Source organism: Balaenoptera borealis (genome assembly GCF_965194805.1).
Source record: "Balaenoptera borealis genome assembly, chromosome: 1".
Classification (NCBI taxonomy): domain Eukaryota; kingdom Metazoa; phylum Chordata; class Mammalia; order Artiodactyla; family Balaenopteridae; genus Balaenoptera; species Balaenoptera borealis.
This window is the reverse complement of record NC_138860.1, coordinates 152,205,636-152,227,845: the sequence shown is the minus strand read 5'-3', so window position 1 is coordinate 152,227,845 and position 22,210 is coordinate 152,205,636. Positions and strand designations below refer to the sequence as shown.

The following is a 22,210-nucleotide window of genomic DNA, read 5'->3' as shown; positions in this document are numbered from 1 at the left end:
CTGTACTTGAATTCCATCTGTTTCAGGTAGGCAAATATCTGGAGCATGAACTTCCCTTGAATTCTTAAATGTGTAAAGGCTCAGGATCTAAAAGGCACACTACACATTCCTTTAGGGTACTTAGCCAGGTTTGCAGGCAAGTGGAAAGAAACAAAAGTCCAGTATGATAAACTTTCTCACATCTTCTGTCAGCTAGGCTATCATCTCAGCCTTCACTTCGTCTTGCCTAGTACTCACCCTCCCTTAAAGAGGCGTTGGGTTAAGAAGGAGGTTTGGAGGACACAGGGATGAAAAAGAAAGGAACTGTTCTATATATCATCTTTTTTTTCTTACTGCTTTTACCTTACTCCCCCACATCTATCCTCTTTCTTCTAATCCAGCTTTCAGTCAAATAATAGCCCCTTTCCATAATAAGAGGACTAGGACAGTGATTTTAATTTTGTGCCTATGCAACACATTATTTTGTCTTCACAAAGTACAGAATTCCCAACTCTCTTAAGATCCCAGAAAACAAAATCCTACAACAACAACATCTTCAAAGGGAGGTATCTAAAAAGCCGATTTTGTTGAAAAAAGTATATTTTGAATATGAATTATTGAAGTATCTGCAAGAATGAGCTACTTAATTATGTATAAGGAACTCCCAATCTCTTTCTTATCAGCCATCTAACAGGTTAGAAAAATCTTTTTCTAAAAAATGAGATAAACAATCTTTTTTCATTAATGTTTGCTGATGAGAATAGATAATCTCTTGGTTCAGTCATGGTTGCTCTAAAGTTCTCTGAAACCAGAGAAGCTATTTATTCAAAATTTTTTAAAAAGGTAAAAAAAATTAGTGATTCTATTTTGGCTCTTTAATGCATTCATTTATTCCCTTTATCATTTACCATACATTCATAAACCCTACTAAATGCTACATTGCCTGGACTTGAGTGAAAGATATACAGTGTATGTTCTCTCAAGGAATACAATATAATATATATATAGATAATTATAATACCTAACAATAAGTGTTATGATAGGTAAGTTCAGAGGAGAGTACCTAAATTATTGGGAGTGGGAGGAATCAGGGCAAACTTCTTAGAAAAGATGATCACCGAACTGCTTGAGACAAAAATTTAGAATTCATACATGAATAAGACAAGCTTATAATTGAAGCTGATATTTCTTTCACCAACTACTTACTATGTCAAAGAACCAGGTTAAAAGCTTGGGATACAGAGAGAAAACATGGTTCCAAATTTCAAGAAATTCCCATTTTAAAGGAAGCTATATTTAGTTGCAAATATGTCTTTTCCAGTGTGTTAAGAGATACAATAAAAGTATAAGCAAAGACTATTGGAGAATAAAGGAAAGAGTGATTAGTTACTTTAGAAGACTGTGCAAGGCCTGATGCAAGTGCTAATATTTAACCCGCATCTTTAAAAAAGATATCAATGTTGTGGAGTGTATGTAATGGAAGATTGGTGGGGAGGGAGTTGTACTCTAGGCAGAGAAAAAACACAAGCAAGAAACTGGATATTTAAAAAATCAATAAAGAATTCCAAAAAACAAACTGAATCATCAGCTCTGTGTATGGAAGAGGAATGTGGACTGGCTATAAGGCCAGAAAGTTTTCATGAAACTAGATTGTAGTAGTCCTTAAATTGGTACACTAAGGTATTTGGACTTTACTCTGATGGCAATAGGGAAATCACTAAAGGTTTTTAGGCGGAGGACTGTTCAAGGGAACAATTCTGATGGGTGTGTGTGTGTGTGTGTGTATCTGCGTGTGCACGTGCATGCATGCGCGTGTGTTTGCGGTGGTTTGGCAGCATATGGCAGATTAGACTTGAAGACATGAGAAGGGATACTTATTTCAATGTTCCAAGCGAAAGGATTTGAGAGCCTATACTTTAGTAGTAGTGGGAATTCAATGAAGGGGACAGACTTAAAATATACTTCAGTAGAACTAATAGGAATTGTTGACCAATTAGATTTGAGGATGAAAAAAATGAAAGAGGCATATGAAACAAAAATTTCTAGTTTGGGTGACTGAGTGGTAGGGAAGGTCAGGTTTGGTGAGGAAGAATATTGAGGCCAGTTCTCAGATAGAATACATTTGAGGAAGCTGTAGGGCATCCAGGTAAAAACATCTAGTAGGCAACTGGAAAAAAAAAAATCTTTTTAGGAGCTCAAGGAAGAGATCCAGAAAAGATTTAGATTTTGAAATAATCAGCAGATAAATAATAGTAGAGGCTACAGAAATGAATAAGATCATTCAGTTAAAAAATAAAGGAAGAACAGTGATAAGGATAAAAGTTAACAGAATATATATTTCAACTGGTGAAGAAAAAGAAACAGTAAAAGAGATGGAAAGATAACTGTCAAAGATTAGAAAGGCAATTAAGAGAAAGAATCTGAGAAGTAAGGTGTGAGAAAATCTCAGTGGAGACAAGCAATGTAAACAGATTCAGCAGGATGAGAATTAAGAAAGAGACAGTTATGGCACTGTGACAAAAAAACAAAACAAACACAACACAACAAAGAAACCTGGATTTATAATCAAAAGACCTAGTGTTGAATACTTTGCCATTTTCTGTATGACTTTGGGCAAGCATCATTGCATCACCACTGTAGAAGGTGACTTATATTGACCCACAGAGTTGGCTGTGAAAGTGAAAAAAGGTGGCATAGCATGGTATTTTATAAAAACTATTTTTTCCTGTCCCATACTTCTTTTTACTGAAGTATAGCTGATGTACAATATTATATGTTACAGGTGTACAACATAGTGGTTCACAACTTTTAAAGGTTATATTCTATTTATAGTTATTATAAAATATTGCCTATAGTCCCTGTGTTGTATAATATATCCTTGTAGCTTATTTTATACATAGCAGTTTGTACCTCTTAATCCCCTACCTCTGTCTTGGCCCTCCCTTCCCCCTCCCCACTGGTAACCCCTAGCTTGTTCTCCATATCTGTGAGTCTGCTTCTTTTTTGCTATATTCACTAGTTTGTTGTATTTTTTAGATTCCACACGTAAGTGATATCATATAGTATTTGTCTTTCTCTGTCTTATTCCATTTAGCATAATACCTTCCAAGGCTATCCATGCTACTGCAAATGGTAAAATTTCATTCCTTTTTATGGCTGAGTAGTATTCCATTGTGTGTGTGTGCGCGTGTGTGTGCGAGCGCGCGCGTGCGCGTGTGTGTATACACACACACACACACACACCAGGGCCCCTGGGCTGGAGAGCTCATCGTGGGGCTCAGAACTTACTCCTATGGGAGAACCTCTGCAATGTAATTATTCTCCAGTTTGTGAGTCGCCCACCTGGGACTATGGGACTTGACTATATCATGAGTCTGCCCCTCCTACCCATCTCATTGTAGTTTCTTCTTTATGTCTTTAGTTGGAGGAGATCTTTTCTGGTAGGTTCCAGTCTTCTTCATCGATGGTTATTCTGCAAATAGCTGTGATTCTGTTGTGCTTGTGAGAGGAGGTGAGCTCAGGGTCTTTCTACCCCGCCATCTTAGCCGATCTCCCAAAAACTATTATCTGCCACTAATAGTTAAATTCAATTTTAGTCACTCCGTAGAAAGAAGCCACGTTGTAGTGAGTTAAGTAAATAGACAATGAAGAAATAGAGTCAGCCAGTACAGATTACTCTAAGAAGCTTGGCTGTGAAAAAAAGAACAGATGAGCTAACGCTTGAAGGGGAGCTAAGTTTGAAGGAATATATATATATTTTTAGGATGAGAAGATCTGAACATATTCTTAAGATGAAGAGAAGGAACCAATAGAGAGGGAGAGGATAAAAATGCAAGAGAGAGTCCTTACCCCTCCCATGTTGTGGGAGAGGCTAGTGGGGGTAGGATCAAGATAATGCGCAGAACATAAACTCTAATAGCAAACACCTCAACTAACAAATTAGGGTAAAAAATTTGATGCTGACATAAAAATATCCTAATTTGAACAGTCAAAAAGGAAAGGATCATAAAAATCTTGATATATCAGATCAGTTGGGACAGTTTCAAAGAATAGCAGGTCCCTCTATGACTGGAATAAACAGTTTTTGTCTTGGGTTGACAATGAGCATTAATAAGGGTGAGGAGATGGGTTTTGGGGGAGACATGGTAAGTTCAGTTTTATACAGAGCGAATTATCCTTATCTCCTCCCTCTTTCTTCTCCCACAGATCCTATCAGTCACCAATCCTACTGATTTTCCCTCCAAAATATATCCTGAATCCATTTCCTTCTCTCTTTTTTTAACTAGTGATGTTCTAGTTGAAGGTCTCATTATCTTCTGCCTGTACTAGCACAATAGATTCATATCTGATTTCTCTGTCTCCAGTCTTGCTTCCTTTACATCTAGCCTCTGCATAGAAAAGTGCTTTTCTCTAAAATGTCCATTATGGAAAATAAAAAAAATCATTCCCCACTTAAAAGCCTTCTGTGCCTGCCCAGAGTTCAAGTTCCCAACTTGACATATAAGACCTATTCATCATTGTCTCATCTTTTATCTTTCTTTGTCTCGCACTTTATTTTTTATTTTTTTTACAAAGTTCTTTTTTTTTTAAAGTTTTTATTGAATTTGTTGCAATATTGCTTCTGTTTTTTTTTTAATGTTTTGGTTTTTTGGCCCAAGGCATGTGGGATCTTAACTCCCTGACCAGGGACTGAACCTGCACCCCCTGCATTGGAAGGCGAAGTCTTAACCACTGGATCGCCAGGGAAGTCCCCTCCCACTTTATTTTGCATGAACAAACTGCACTCATGTCACCCCATATACTACATTATATCATGCTATTTCCTCTGAATGGAATACTATTTCCATGTTTCTTCATTTGTCTGACTGTGACTCATTCTTTTAATTCGATTTGGATGTCAACTGCTGTAGTTCCCTCCTCCCCCAGCTCCTTCTTCTTTTTAAAAAATATTCATTCACAGATATTTATTCTGTGGCTGGTATGTACCAGACACTTTATTTTATTTTATTTTGCTTTTTATAAATTTATTTCATTTATTTTATTTTTGGCTACATTGGGTCTTCGTTGCTGCATGCGGACTTTCTCTAGTCGTGGCGAGCGGGGGCTACTCTTCGTTGCGGTGCATGGGCTTCTCATTGTGGTGGCTTCTCTTGTTGTAGAGCATGGGCTCTAGGCATGTGGGCTTCAGTAGTTGTGGCTCGCAGGCTCTAGAGCACAGGCTCAGTAGTTGTGGCGCACGGGCTTAGTTGCTCCATGGCATGTGGGATCTTCCCGGGCCAGGGCTTGAACCCGTGTCCCCTGCATTGGCAGGCGGATTCTTAAACACTGCGCCACCAGGGAAGCCCCTCAGGCACTTTACTAGGTGTTAGGGCTACAGAGGTAGATGAGGCAGACAAGCCTTTTGCCTAAAAACATTCTTGAAGGTTATAGCACCCTTCCCCCATACATGTGCTCCCCTAGTATCTTATGCTTATCTCACTTTTCTCATTAGTTATATAATATGAAATTTTCAGTTTAGATTCATTTGACTAGCACATAGTAAGTATTCAACAGACATCCCTGTAACCAAAAATATAAATCAATAGTTTTAACATTAACTATATTTTAAATTTCTTTTTTTGTTATTCTTGGAATACCCCTCCTGCTCCTCCACTATCTACTGAAGATTGGAAAACTCCTAAGGAACCTGGGTCCAGGGGGTCCCTATACTGTCCCACTCAAGCATCCGTGATGAGGCGAGATAGGTACCTAGCTAGGTACCCAGAAATATGGGAAGGTCATTGAAAGGGGGCTCAGGAGCAAGGGGAGGATGGGAAGAAAAGAGAAAATATTAAATTATCATAAGGAAAATGTATTTGCAGGGCTAGAAGGAGGATGTAAGAAACAAAATTCCCCCAGTTAAAGAACACATAACTACAATGCATAAAATTCAAAACCTGAATTTAACTGCTGGTCTCAAGTATCTTCTTCCTAACTCAAGGCTGAAGACAGTCAATAGCAAAATGGTAATTATCTTGAAAAACACAAAGTCATACAAGAGAAGGGTTAAAACCAGAAGAAAGAAGCAGAACCACTGGGTGGAAGCTACAAGGTCACAGCTTCCAATTTAATATAAGGTTGATATCAACAGACAGAGATGCTCAACAGTGGAACTGGTTGCCTCATGAGGACAGAACCCTGCCACTGGAGATAAAACACAGATACATTTTGAGTGAGCTCCTTTAGCACACAGACTGTGATCCTAATGTTTGGCACGTAGAAGACATTAAAAAAATGTTTAAATGAATGAGGGATGAATGGATGGGAGAGTGTAAATCAAATTAAAAAAATCCCTTCCAGTTTTATAATTCTATGACAACATAAAAACCAAGTCACAGCTTCTTTCCCATTTCTCACCAGTCCTCTGGAGGAAGTGGTATTTACAGTTAGCCAGGGAAGGAAAAATAATGGACTCATCCGAGATAATCAGATTTAAAGATATTCCCAAGGGTGGCTGTTTTAGTTTTGTAAAGCTCCCTAACCTTATTCTACCTTCTTCCGTAATTAACCTAAAGTGTATGCCAGCCTCAAAAACGCTAGTCCTCAATATATGGCATTGACTTCTTTCCACTGAAGGGATTGCCCATATAACACATATAATGGTGAGGGTGAAAAAAGGAAATAAAATGAAGTGAAACAGTTAACTGTCATCTCTCAGAGCATAGAATAATTAAGAATTTTGGGTGGAGCTAGTTGGCTCCCTTTTAATGTTAGCAGATTTATCCATTAAATAGTTGACGCATAACGTACTTTAGTCATTAAAAATATACTCAAGCACTAGAAGGAAATATTTCAATAAATTATTTCTGGCAACTTCTGCCAAGCAATGAAACCCTATCATTTTTCCTTTCATGAGGAATTAGTGAGATAAAGTGCTGGAAAAAACGGTGTGGGCTCTTTAAAGGAAGTTAACATTTTTAGAGTCTCAAGGAAACAGTACAGTAGTATTTGTAGTAGGGAGAAAACCTCCCTTCTTTGTGGATTTCCAAAAACCGAGTAGCAAACTATCATTTTCACAGGATGATCATAGACTAGAACTTCACTTATGCAGTCCTTTTTCTCTTTCACATATTTAAGCGATATAAGTACATATTCAGAGGATGGCTGCAGAAGTCCTGTGGCAGCTTCCATAATGAATGTCTAAAATATATAAGTTTAAGTAAATATTTTGCAACCATATTTTGCATAGAATGTTAAGTGGGAAAAAGTTTTACTGGACTAGCTCAAGCTTCTGAATACTTGGATCAGGTACTAGCCTAAAAAACACTGGTATAAATAAAGTTTTTTGTACTATTTATTTATGACCTCTGTTGCATGCACTTTTTAAGTCATGGTGATGATTTTTCCTAGTACAAAATAGCAGCTTAATAAATACTTTTAAAACAGATAAACTGTAATGTCCAGGCTCTCTTTCCCATTCCCTTATAACCAAAGTCATGGTCGGACACAGTGCTATTGTAGCCAAGGAAAAGATACTGTCTTTTAATATAGTTCAGACCCACAAAGACACATGCAGGCACATCACATACACAAACATGTTCAATCTCCTTGCCCCTCTTTGTTTTTACAGCACCCTGTATGCACTGCCATCACTGCATTTATTACATTATGTCATTATTATTGGTTTACTAACCTATCACCTTTGACTGAGCACCTTGGTATAGGTACATTGTTATTCATCTTTGTTACCTAGTATTGAGGACAACGCCTGGCTCATAGAAGGTGCTCCAACTCAATGAGTTAAAGGACCTTCAGGATGAATCCTAATAAATGTACTCAACTATATGGTCAGCAGCAAAGAAAATTCCTTTGTTAACCTGACAGTTCTAAGTAAAAATTATGTCAACCAATCCACCCAAATTCTGTCTGTTTGGAACATGAAACTTACAGAACAAGAAGGAGCACATTAGCAATAATCTTGCATGGAAAGTTTCTGCCTTTAAGAATTTACTGAGACTTTATTCACGCTACATTAACTTTATCTATTCACTGCTGTGGCAGATAAAAAAGAACAGGAAGTGGGCATGTGAGTGGAGGATAGGCCTTCTGTTCAATGAAAAGCAAGCAAACAGGCTTACCTCTTCGGATTGCTCCCGGGTCTGTGCAGGTGAAGATCTTCTTCCCACTGTAAGTCGATGGCACGGATAAGAGAGCCCTGATTCAGCAAGACACATCTGCAAAAAGTAGAATCCATCATTTGTAAACAAAATGAACTCATATTTCACAAAAAGTTTTACTTTTCAGGTATTTTCTATTATTTCTGAAGCAAGATTAGAAAGTTCACTCTAGTAGCCTAGGCATTACATTCAAAGGAAGGCTTTGAAAATTTGTCCATATATGGATGTTACAACAGCAAGGCTATTTTTCAGTAGACAATAGACTGGAGCTCCAGGAAACTGTAACAAGCCTAAATAAAGCTAATCATATACACCTCCCCACCCCAGCATGTCTGTTACTTTTCTGATTAGTAGAATAACACCTCCATTTCCCAATTCCCAGGGCAGTACTTTATAAATCTATTTTGAAGGGTACTTGGAAGAGTGTTTGCAGAAGGCATTTAAAAAAAACAACACATTTCTATACATGGTAACATAAATGTCATTTATGCTCTAATCAATATTAATCCACAATTTCAGATCATTACAGCTGGTGAGTCTATAATATATGTAAAGCACCTAGCACAGTACCTGGCACACAGACATTGTTTTATTACCATTATGATCTAAAACACTAACCAAATTTAGCCAAAACAATGAAAGTAATATATATTTATTTCTACTGAATTTTATTTTGGGTCTGATATTAAATAACTATTTTGAGATTTAAATTAAATTTAGGAAAATATGAATGCATGTCACTTTTGTCTGCATAAAAGAATTAAAACAATATTAATAGCCAAAAGACGGTATTTTTCTTTGGTGTTAGTAAAATGACACACATTTGATGTAATGATGATATACAGTGAAGTTCCTTTTATTATTATTAGAAATAAAATAGGGTATCCACTAGCACACTGAAAGCATTCATTGTAACTTTGGGGGAGGTGTGAATTAAATTGATATATGAGGAAACCCAAATATCTGTAAATTCATAGGGACCAGACACAGTAGTGGGTCAGTCCTAACTACAATTCAAACGTGTTATAATTAGGCTAATTATCTGAAGACAAATACTGGAATGGAAAATGCAAATGTCACCTAAATATCCAGGTATTTTCAATCATGTGTGGTGTGTGCTGTCATATAGATTATACAGATAAAAATCGTGTGTTTTTTTATTGTTACCTTTCCTTTAGTCTCAGAGGTTTTTGTTTGTTTGCTTTTGCACCTAGATATTTTGGCATTGTACTTTACAAATGCTAGAAGGCCTGATTAATAAAATAAATAAATAAAAGCAAAACTGCAATGACTGTCATTTCTATTCAATCATATCCATCAAAATTATTGTCACAATTAGCTCAATTTATTTCCTTTCAGTACAAATAAAAGCAAAGCTAAGCTGGATAAGAAGCATAGGCAAAATTTCAAGACACGCTGCCTTCATTTTTTCATTTGAAAAAAGTTCTCCTCCCTCACTCTGAAATCCTCTGGTAATGAAATAGTAATGATGGTAAATGTCACTGACAATCAGAAGCAGTGTAGTGTAATGGAAAGAGAACTGGAAGAGCCAGAAAAACTCAATTTAAGTACCGCCTAGCTTTCTGATCTTGGAAAAGTCATTTCTCTGTTCTAAGCTAGAGTTCCGTCTTCTATTAATTGAGGTGAGTAATCCCTGCCCTAACTACCTCAATGGACTTTTGAAAGGGTTAAAAAGAATAAGATAAGAAAAGATGGCTTTGAAACTATACTGAAATAGGCAGAAGAGCTGTTATCACTCCAATGGTCATTATTTTTAGGACCTGGCGAAGAGGAATGGTGATTAACTTCCACTGTGACTACCTTTGCATACAGCCCAATCGTAAATTAAAAGAGGACATATTTTAGGAGGAGCTGGAGGAAGGCGCTCACTAAAAGTACATGGTACTACAAATGGGCTGTCTCTTTAATGGGCTTGTCTCCACAGTTATCAATATTAACCTTTCCCATAGCTACTAAAATTCCTGAAGATAAGAGGACAGTGGCCAGCACTTTCTCCTTAGTCTATAGCTGAACAAGTAGGCCTCACTCTACACTGAGGAAATTAAAGGGTCAAGAATTTCTATGTGCCCAGCATTGATTAAATATAAGGCGTAGTGTCTGTTTTAAGGGAACAGATATACCAGTCGGGGAGACAAGAGATACACATAGGAACAGAGACAGAAAAAGGAATACAAATGAGTCAAGCTGGGATTATATCACAGTCTCAGTAGAGCTGGGGACCCCTTGGAAGGGACAATAGTTACTTAGAGAGTGATTTCAAGAAGTTAGGGCTACAGTAAAGGTTTGCTGGGACTCATGACCAAAGCTATAACAGATGTGAAGTCAGAAGGCGGATGTTCCAGGCTGGCTAAAGCACTCAACGACAATGGGCAAAATCGCTTAGAATTTCTGTACTTCAGTTTTCTTACTTAGAAAATGGTGTAATACAATTGATCTACTTCTCTCACAGAGTTGGTATGAAGATCCAGTAAGATAATGTATGTGAAATCAAATCGTTATGTAACTGTAAATAACCAATATTATTATCATTGTAGTATTTATTTTGCTAGAAATTAGAAAAAGAAATTTCTAGGTTTGTTTGACTAGAAATTTGCAGGTTTGTTTGACTTTATAGTTGAAAATTTACATTTAGATGTACATACATGATATTAGTTAATTAACCTCTATATAATGGTAATCTTTCAATCATAAGATTGCTTTAACCTACTTGCTCACCAACCTCTCCTAATCCTTAAGTATCCAGAAGATTATACCCCCAGGTGTGTGGCAAGTATGTAGAATTAAACAGTAAAATAAAGGAATCTTGACTTTATCCTATATTGAATTTTTGAACCCATTTTGAATCTCTGCATCTGCCATGATGGGAAGTCAAAGAATTAAGTCTAATATAGCCAGAAAAAAACTGAATAAAGAGTTGAAATAGATTTTGAAATGAGTCACAGTCCTTCACTGTACTAGGTTAAAGCAGTTTTTCCCTGGAAAGTAACACTTATACTCTTTCATTACCTACTTGAACTTGCATACTTAAACACATTGGTGGGGTGGAAAAATCTGTAAACTGGTAATCTCTAGGAACAGAAATACTCAATAAAGGCTTTCTATATAAAGAACAATGATCCCCATTTGAGCAAATACCATAAATTTAAGCTTGAAATTATACTGGAAATAAACACAGGTCTTGGCTATGTAATGAATAAGAATACAGATAGTATTTGTAACTGAAAAGTGGAGAGGACAAAAAAAACCCTGTAACTCTAGCGTAACACTGTAGAAGGTTCTATGAGGGCAAGAATGGGGCCTGTCTAGTTCTCTCCTAAGCTTATCATTAAGAAAATTGTTAACAATTCCTACAGTTGAGTGAAAAAAGAAAAATATCTCTGAGATTAAAATAAATGGCTCTAATGCACATGGAAATCAGATATGAGTATTATGAAACCTAAAAAATATAAATTGTAGGAGAGACACAGAATCAAAGAAATTCCATAAGACACTTATATACCTAAAATACCAAAATATAAGATTAGGTCTTATCTAAAATTCTTTCTCTGAAAAGTTTGCCTTATATTTGTGTTTACAAAGGTTCTCATATTACAGAGTGCTCCCTCAAATACTTTAATTTTAACTACAATAGACTGTTTGGGAAAAACAAATTAGCTTGAAATAACCCTTCCCCTCTCCTGTCAATGATGCTTCAGGTGCTTACAGAGCTCATCGGTCAGAATTGGTTAATAAAGGAGACAAGGATATTTAACACCAATTTCACGATTATTCTTAGAGGTATAATCTCACAACTGCAAGTGTTGGAAGTCCTTATAAATAAGCCTTTAAAAGATATTTTGAATAATGTCTTGGGAAGATGATGAATATACACCTATAAGACAGATGAAACTAAACAAATAAAAAACAAAAAAGCCATAGCTGCCCTAATGATACATAACAGAGATAGTATTAGACTAGTACTTCCTCACAGGGTTGGGAGAAGCCTGAGCTAGTATGTGTAAAGCATTAAGAACAATGCCTAGCCCACAGTAGATGCTCCACGAACGCTCTTTTTGTTATTCTGTGAATGAGTACTTGTGGCTTGGGATAAAATGACCAGTGAGAACATAACACTGATTCAAAATAATGCTAAATTAATGAATTAATTTGACAAGTATATATTCTACTACATTAACACAAAAAGCTTATATATTTTAAACTGTTCAACAAACTCCTCTTTACAAAAATAAGAGATTTTACGGTATTTACATTTTAAAAATAAGACCACATTTTTAAGCATGATAGCCACAGTAGGCAAGAATTCAAGCTGATTCTTCTTGTCAGCTGATGACTGAAAGTGTAACAGGGAAGAACAAATGTGACTCCATATTGGATCTGTTTCTTTTACTTTAACCTCTGTATTCTAACTGCTTTTTCTACAAGTTAGGAATGTTGCCTATAGCCTGAAAATATACATGATAGCCCATTCTCAAGGCTCTGACCTTCAAAGGTATAAAACTTTTCCATTCATATACAGATAAAAAGCTGCAGAACAGAAAATAACATTTGTCTTGTTGGAGGTTTACAGGAACACTGTGACTGGACCTATCTATGTGGACAGCTGCAAGAACAAAGGATTCCGGCACTAAGAAGCTTGCAACAATCAACAACACCCCTCCCCTTTTAGTATAAAAGAAGCCTGGATTCTAACTCAGGTGAGATGGTTCTTTGGGACACTAGTACACCATCTTCTCGGTCTGCTGGCTTTCCAAATAAAGTCACTATTCCTTGCCTCAACAACTCGATTTATTGGCCTGTCATGTGGTGAGCAGTATGAGCTTGGACTCAGTACCATAAGGATGTAAAATTTGTTTTTAAATTAGACTTGAAGAGGGCTTCCCTGGTGGTGCAGTTGTTAAGAATCCGCCTGCCAATTCAGGGGACAGGGGTTCGAGCCCTGGCCTGGGAAGATCCCACATGCCGCGGAGCAACTAAGCCCATGCGCCACAACTACTGAGCCTGAGCTCTAGAGCCCGCAAGCCACAACTACTGAGCCCACATGCCACAACTACTGAAGCCTGCGTGCCTAGAGCCCGTGCTCCGCAACAAGAGAAGCCACCACAGTGAGAAGCCTGCGCACTGCAACAAAGAGTAGCCTCCACTCGCCGCAACTAGAGAAAGCCTGCATGCAGCAACGAAGACCCAATGCAACCAAAAATAAATAAATAAATAGATAAATTTATTAAAAAAAAAAATTAAACTTGAAGAAAAATGACCAAAATCAAGTAAATCTGCAGTGTTAATAAATAACCTGAGGAAAATGCAGGCACTTAAAAAATTCTTGTGGATTGTTAAAAGCAACTCTTTCTATTTAATAACAGGAGACAGGTGAATGTAGCATGGACCTTTTGAATTAATAATACACAGTTAAAGTTGATCTATATCTTTCCATGAATTGAGAGCTCATTTCTTTTTAGTGGGGAATAATATCCCGTTGTCTGGATGTACCAGTTTATTTCTCCACTCACCTACTGAAGGACATCTAGGTTGCTTCCAGGTTATGGCAATCATGAATAAAGCTTCTATAAACATCTGTGTATAGGTTTTTGTGTGGACATAAGTTTTCGACTCCCTTGGGTAAATACCAAGGAGCACAATTGCTAGATCATATGGTAAGAGTATATTTATTTTTGTAAGAAACTGCCAAACTGTCTTCTAAGTGGCTGTACCATTTTGCATTCTCACCAGCAACAAATGAGAATTCCTGTTGCTCTACATCCTCACCAGCATTTGGTGTTGTCAGTGTGCTGGATTTTGGCCATTCTAATAAGTGTGTAGTGGTATCTCATTGTTATTTTAATTTGCATTTCCTGATGACATGTGATGTAGCATCTTTTCCTATGGTTTTTTGTCATTTGTATATATTCTCTGGTGAGGTGTCTCCTAAGGTCTTTGGCCCATTTTTTAAACTGAGTTGTTTGCTTTCTTGATGAGTTTTAAGAGTCTTTTGTATATTTTGGATAACAGTCCCTTATCAAATGTGTCTTTTGTAGATGTTTTCCCCCAGTTTGTGGCTTGTCTTCTAATTCTCTTGAAAGCAAGGACTTTTAAAGTCAGAGTGTCCTGAGTTCAAATTCACTTCTGCTAGTCACTGTTCTACTATTTACTCCAATCAATACTTTATATCTCAAAGCTCAGTTTCTTCATCTATAAAAATGGATAATATTACCTCTCCTAACAGGCTTTCTGTGAGAATGGCGTAAAGAATACATTTTCCACACAGTAGATATTCCAACAGTTAGTGAATACTCTTTTTTTTTTTTTTTAATTAATTAATTAATTTATTTATTTTTGGCTTTGTTGGGTCCTCGTTTCTGTGCGAGGGCTTTCTCCAGTTGCGGCGGCCGGGGGCCACTCTTCATCGCGGTGCGTGGGCTTCTCACCGCCGCGGCCTCTCCCGTTGCGGAGCACAGGCTCCAGACGCGCAGGCTCAGTAGTTGTGGCTCACGGGCTTAGTTGCTCCGTGGCACGTGGGATCCTCCCAGACCAGGGCTCGAACCTATGTCCCCCGCATTGTCAGGCAGACTCCCAACCACTGCGCCACCAGGGAAGCCCCAGTGAATACTCTTAAAATCTACCTGAAGTTTTTTTCTTTTCTTCTTATAGAAAGTATTTAGTATTTTCTTAGGAAGACATGAACTATGCCAATGATTCTCAAAGTGTGTTCTATAAACACAAGGTTCTTAAGAACCTTTTAGGGGTTCCACAAAGTCAAAATAATTTTCTAAATAAATACTTATATAGTATTTGACTTTTTCACTATTTTTTTACACTGATGGTAAAAAAGCAATGGTGGGCAAAACTGCTGGTGCCTTAGCACAAGCCGAAGTAGTGACACTATATTGTGTCAAAGTCTCCCGTGCCATTTACTCACTGTAAAAATGCCAATTTCACTTAAGAATGTCGCTGTTGAATGGGCAAAAATTATTACTTTTAATTAAACTTGACTCTTGAGAACATGCTTTTTAATATTCTATGTGACAACTGGGAAGTATGCATAAAGCACTCACACTGCACAGCAGAGAATTAAGGTTGTGCTGAGGGAAAAGCACTTGTATAATTGAGTTGTGTTCTGAATCAGCTACTTTTTCCATGGAACACTATTATTACTTAAATGACTGGCAGATGAACTATGGTTATTCAGATTTAGGTATGTGACAGGATTCTCCTCCAAAATGAATGAAGCAAGCTTGTTATTTCAAGGCACAAGTCTGAAAGTATTAATTGCCAATGACAAAATTTGAGTTTTCAAAATTAAAAATTAAAATTTTGGAAAACCATCAGCCACCATGGACTCAATAGCTCCCTAATGCTTAAAGACTTTTCTAATGAGATCGGTGGTGATATTAGCAGAAGTGATTTTTTGATATTATATAATGAAATCTTTCAACATTAGAAAATCTGTATAACTCAGAGGACCAATACTCTCCAAATAACAATGAATGCATGACCTTGTAAAATCAGGCATGGATAAAGGATCTACTCAAACTGCAAGACAGACCAAGGGATACTGCTGTAACAAAGTACAAAAAGTACATTGATATGGCTCCAGATTCCACGTTGAAACCAGCCTTTAGAAAACTATCACTTGTCAGTTTAGTATCAAAGAAGAATATTCACAATTATCTGAAAAGACTATTAAAATACTCCTCCCTTTTCCAACTACAGATCTGTGTGAGGACAGAGTTTCTTCATATACGTCAACAAAAACAACATATCAGAACAGGCTGAATTCAGAAGATATGAGAATCCAACTGTCTTCAATTAAGCCGGACGTTAAGGAGATATGTAAAAGTGTAAAACATCACTCTACTCACTAATTTTATTTTTTGGAAAATACAATTACTTTCCATAAAAAAATGCTATTTATCTTAACATATATTTAATTTATTATTGTTATCTTAAACGTTTAATTTTTCTCAATATTAATTTTGAATATGACAAATGTCAGTAGATATAATCCACATAAACCAAAGCTCTTTGGCGTCTTGATGACTTTAAGAGTACAAAAGGATCCTGAGACCAAAAAGTTGTGAACTGCTGGAGTATGCAATGTGTACAGATGAAACCAATTTTCATAAATAATAATGGCAATTATTTGAAATAATTGAGAAGCCTCCAAAGCACATTCTTCTATGAAGTTTGAGAATCTTCTCAATGTTTCCTCTTACATAATTTCCTTATAAACAAATTAAAAGGAAATACCAAAACAATGTGCAAAAGACAACTCCTGTAAACCATCATAATTGATCACTGGCTATCTCTGACAAGTATTATTATTATTTTAGGCTTGGTCCTCAGGGTGTTTATTAGGCCTTTCTCAGTAATGCTTTCTCTAAACATATGGATTAGTTCTTAAAAGTATTTTTATTTTGTAGCCAAATTTTAGCCTTTTCCCAAATACACACTTGTAGCCTGTCTTTATTCCTCACTGTTAATGACACATTAAGACATTTAAAAAGTATTGAACAAGAATTTAGGAGACCAGGTTATGGGACCTTGAGCCAGTCATCAGGAGAATTAACATTGTCTTTTGTAAAATATGGGAGCAACCCACATGAATGACCTCTGAGATTCCTTCCAACTCTAATGGACTGTGATCTTAATAACTCACTAAGAAAATTCAGTTCAGTCCCCTGCAGGATCCTCACCCTGCATGTGACACACTTAGTAACACAAACTCACAGTTCTGAAAGTATAGCTTTACTATATGTATCTTTAAAAAATCAGTTTGTAAAATACAATTCCCTTGTGTTTCAAAAAGAACATTAATAAAAGAAAGTTTTTTTACAACCATGTTTTCAAGCTTGTCATCATCCTGACACCAGCATAATTAATTCCATCCAGGTTTGGGAATGCTACTGGGCACCAGCATTGAATACAATCAACACAGTATGAAGAATACATAGGGGCTTCCCTGGTGGCGCAGTGGTTAAGAATCTGCCTGCCAGTGCAGGGGACACGGGTTCGATCCCTGGTGTGCGAAGATCCCACATGCCGCGGAGCAACTAAGCCTGCGTGCCACAACTACTGAAGCCCGTGTGCTTAGAGCCCCTGCTCCACAACAAGAGAAGACACTGCAATGAAAAGCTCCCGCACTGCAACGAAGAGCAGCCCCCGCTCGCCACAACTAGAGAAAGCCTGCGCACAGCAACAAAGACCCAACGCAGCCAATAAATAAATAAATAGTAAAAAAAGAAATAATGTTTAAAAAAAAAGAATATATATATACATACCACATATACACACACACAATCACTAAGTATTGCTTTATTGAGGTATAACTGATCTACAATAACTAAACATATTTTGAAGAGTATCATTTGATAAGTTTTGAAATAACGTATATTTACCGATGAAACCACTCAGTAGTTTTAAAAATATTTTTTAACTAATTGCTATTATTGAGAGTTTAATATGTATTGTTATTGTGCAAATTGCTTTATATGCATTACTCCACTTAGTTCTCACAATAACCCTGCCAGATAGGTATTATTATAATCCCCTTTTTAAAGATGAGGATACTAAGCCTTACATAGATTAAGAAGCTTGCCCAAGGTCATACAGGTACTCAGTAGGAAACCAAAATTAAACTTAGGCAGTCTTATCTCAGAGCCATTTAAAAAGAATTCAATCAAACAACTATTAAGGCCCTACTATATGTTGTCTTATGGTCTGATAAACAATAATTAGTTTCTTTGGCTTAATTAAAACAGCTACTCCTAGATACAATCAATTTGCCAGGTACTATATATTAAGTGCTTAACATATGTCTACCCTACATGATGATCCTACAAATTAAAGACAATCATGATTGTATAAATCATAAAACAGCCTTAGAGAGGTAGAATAATTTATGTAAGATCAAACAACCACTAAGTGGCAAAGCAGATTTTACTCCAAAGGCCATGGAGTTTTCAACTACATCATGTTTCTGAGCAACACAAAACCTTTTTACGGAGCCCCGAAGATGACTGCTGGATCACCCCTTTAAAATTTTCAGAAGCTCACTGCTTAGCTAGACAGGTTATTAAGGTAGTTTTAAGCAAAACTGAATCACGAGGCTGAAGTTTCATTTACTGCCAACCAGAGTGCAAATCAAAAAAGCTTATTTATTCACAATGCAAGCTTTTTTTTTTTTTTTTTTAAATCACTTATGTGCTAGAAAAGTCACAGAGCTTTTAATTTGTGGCAGGTTGAAGCAAGCTTATTAAGAATGTTAGTTACCAAGTGCACCTCCACTTGTCTGGACTAGCCCACTGTCACATTCTTGTAGCAGGGTTAAATAGCAGTTTAGTCACCTCATAAAAAAACACACTGTTAAAAAGGAAGTGACTAATAATAATCTGGAACCAATAGAATATCATAAGAGATGTATAAGTCAAGATCAATTATCTACAAAACTCCTGTGTAAATAGCTAAAAAACTGTGTCCTCTGTCTGGCCTTGCTGTGTTATAGTGCCCAATTGATTTGGCAAGTTGGTAAGGTTTAATGAAATAAACCAACAGTAACACATTCTGAGGGTTTTTGGTATGTACATAAACATGAATGTTATCATACAAGAAAGCAGAGTTGGAAGAAACAAGGACGGCTTCCTACAGATGGCTTCATTTTAGACTCGTAAGATACTAGAGTCAGAAGGGTCCTTAGAATTCATCAATTGTTGGCATCCCAGGTAGGAGACCACAGATCTTGAAGCCTTAACTGAGTTAAGCGCTGCTGCCATACCCTCCCTGTAAGCTTCCCCAGCTCCATTCCAAGCTAGCATTGAGAATCTCCAGAGGGAAATGTATCAGCAGCCTATTCTTAAAACGTATTCTATCAGGAGTCCTCAACAGATTCCAAATGAAAGGCAGTTTCTTCTCACAACATCTAGTCTAATGCTCGCATTTAACAGGGAGAGAAACTGAGATGTAGAGAGGTAAAATTGTTTGCCCCAAGTCACATATCTGCATAATGATAGCATAAACATATTCTCTTGACTCGTATCCTACATCTTTCTACTAAATAATGTTAACTGTGTTCTTCAGATGTTACAGTTAGTTGTAAAATAATAACTATCTTGATTTAATTACCTCAAATTTCTAAAAAATTTTAGGAAATATATATGAAAATAATCAAAAATGCTTCTGACTTGTTCTTTGTTTCTTTCTTTTAATCTGCTGGGGAGCTTCAGAACAAGGAGAATCACCTGATGCTACTTTTCCACATTATGATTGCCCACCTTCATGCTTCTCTGCACTTGGTCCAACATTACCTTGAGTTCTTTCTACGAAAAAAAAAGGATGCTCAACACAAAAGTTTTTTAAAAAATCTTCTATTGCATCCTAGCCCTTAAAACCAGATTACACCACAGGGAGATAAAAAGTTGCCAATGCAACAGAATTAGATGTATTTTTATAAACAGATGTATTTTTATAAACTAAATATATAGATAATAACAGCATCCTTGAATCCTACTATTTATTGATTCTAATGAGTACACCTAGAAGAGCATCTGAAATACTTCAGAATACTAGAATACTACTGAAGAGCATTAAATTATGCAAGAAATACTGCCCTATTAGACCAGCCTGATGCTGCCTAGTGGCATAGTCTTTCCCACACCTATTTAGCAAAAATGGTCAGGTTTACTTGCATAAAGATAGTAGCACAGGCAAGCAGACAAGTTGTTATTTGCAAGGCAACTTTAAACTGAAGAAGCTATTTCAACTGAATCAAGAGTTCTGTTTTAAAGTCAACCATTTTGCACAGAGGCCAATTATCCATGTTGCGAATTAAAATGGTACTGGTTTCTCAATTTCTGTCTCTACTGCTTTATGTTATTTAATTGCTTATGAGCACCCTCTGGTGGAGGGCAGAAGAGAGAAAATAAGATATTAAATATATTGCTTCTAACCCACAAGACTGGTGAGGGGGAGAAAGTAATCTGAAACACGTGCAGATTTCTCTTGACTTTGCCCTTCTTCTCTATAATTACTTCATAATTTAAAGCTATTTGCTGAATAAGCTATACTAACCATATCGTTACTCAGAGTCTATAACTTAGTCATTCAATAAACATTTATTAAGTTTCTATTATATGCCAGGTACTTGGATGCAGATAACCTGGCCTAGGATCCTAGTTTTGATATTTAATGTCATTTCCCAGGTAAGTCGCTTGACCTCGTAAGATTTCGTCATATGAGAAATAAGAATAATATCTTGGTTGACAACATTAAAAGATGATAAATAAAAAGGTGCCTAGAATAGTGGACTTAGTTAATTTTGCAATTTGAAACACACACACACACACACACAACTTAATATTTGGCTCTTTGACAGAAGGAAGGACTATCATATAGGTGTTTCCAGATGCAATGCACAATTATTTGTCTTTTAAGAAATTTAAGCCTACTCACAGATATAGGGAACAAGCTAGTGGTTACCAATGGGGAGGGGGAGGGGTGATTTAGGGGTAGGGAAGTGAGAGATACAACCTATTGGGTGTAAGATAGGCTCAAGGATGTACTGTACAATGCATGGAATATAGCCACTATTTTGTTTTGTAATAACTGTGAATGGAAAGTAACCTTTAAAATTGTATAAAAATTAAAAAAAAATTTTTTTAAAGAATTTAAGCCTAGATGCCAATATTGGTATTGGTTAAGTGTTTATTGGTATAAGTTAAGTGTTTTATACCTTATGTTTTATACCTTATTGGTATAAGTTAAGTGTTTTACACCTTATGTCAACTACATTTAACTTAGTTAAATATGTATTCTGAAACATACACAGAGCAACCAAATACATTACTTAATCTTTTCCACACCAAAGACATCCAGATGTTGACCAATATTCAGTAAAATATTTTTTTCCTAGGTGAACAAAGTTTATTTAGATGTTTCTCATCTCTTCTCAAGAGCTTATTTGACATTCTTGTAAGTGTCACCCAGTGGAGAGTATGTTTATTTAGATATATTTTGGCTCTCAGTTTGTCTAAGAGCTCATCTCTGACATTCACTCTCTGCTTACGACTGGGATTTTTAAAAGTATATCTTATAAGTGATGTCCAAAAGTGGAACTTTCTACAAGTTTGCCATTTAACTCCTATGAGGTGAACTTAACCGAGACTGAGAGATAGGAAAACAGATTATTGGGGGTACAGAAAAGTCACTGCTGCAGTGATTTTAGGAGACCAGTTAAGCCTACTGAGAACTTTCAGCTTAAATACACTTAACGAGCCTATAAGCTACTTCTCTTCTGTCACCACCATTAGAGCAAAGCAAGTATTGTTCTTTTATGTCTTAAGGCTGCACGGTGCCTTTTTATGACTTTCTCCCATCAATGCTGCCTGTGATATGATTCCACGTGTTTAAAAATATTTGTGGCTAATATATGGAAAGAGCACTGTACATAGATAAAAGGATCTGGGTAAAAATCCTAAATCTGCCTCTTACTAAAGTGATTTCTGGACTTCCCTGGTGACAGAGTGGTTAAGAATCCGCCTGCCAATGCAGGGCACATGGGTTCGATCCCTGGTCTGGGAAGATCCCACATGCCACGGAGCAACTAAGCCCGTGCACCACAACTACTGAGACTGCACTCTAGAGCCCACAAGCCACAACTACTGAAGCCCGCGCGCCTACAGCCTGTGATCCGCGACGAGAGAAGCCACTGCAATGAGAAGCCCGCGCACCACAACGAAAAATAGCCCCTGCTCACCACAACTAGAGAAAACCCGCGCACAGCAACAAAGACCCAATGCAGCCAAAAATAAGTAAATTAAAAAAAATAAAGTGATCTCCAAATTCTTTTCTCTCACTCTGAACCAACTTTTCAAGGCTGTAACATGGCCTACCTTTCCAGCTGTTATCCTTCACTAATTTTTATACCGTATACAGGTTTGTTTGCTCATTGATCCAAAAATATGCCTTGCACTTGTCTACTCCCGGGCTTTTGCTCATGCCACTACTCTCGCCTGGGTTCCTCTCCCCATTCTTCTCCACCTGTCCACTTCCTAGGTTTGTTAGGA

The 22,210-nt window shown here is 36.8% G+C and overlaps 1 protein-coding gene across 3 annotated transcripts in view; it reads right to left on the bottom strand.

Annotated features, from left to right (window-relative positions):
- The window catches only part of FAF1 (Fas associated factor 1), a 481,277-nt gene that overhangs the window by 154,721 nt on the left and 304,346 nt on the right, over positions 1–22,210 (bottom strand). For all 3 annotated transcript variants that reach the window (XM_082370942.1, XM_082370941.1, XM_082370943.1), the window contains one exon: positions 8,097–8,192. In XM_082370942.1, the coding sequence (XP_082227068.1) occupies positions 8,097–8,192 (96 nt within the window). The remainder of the gene's footprint in view (positions 1–8,096; positions 8,193–22,210) is intronic.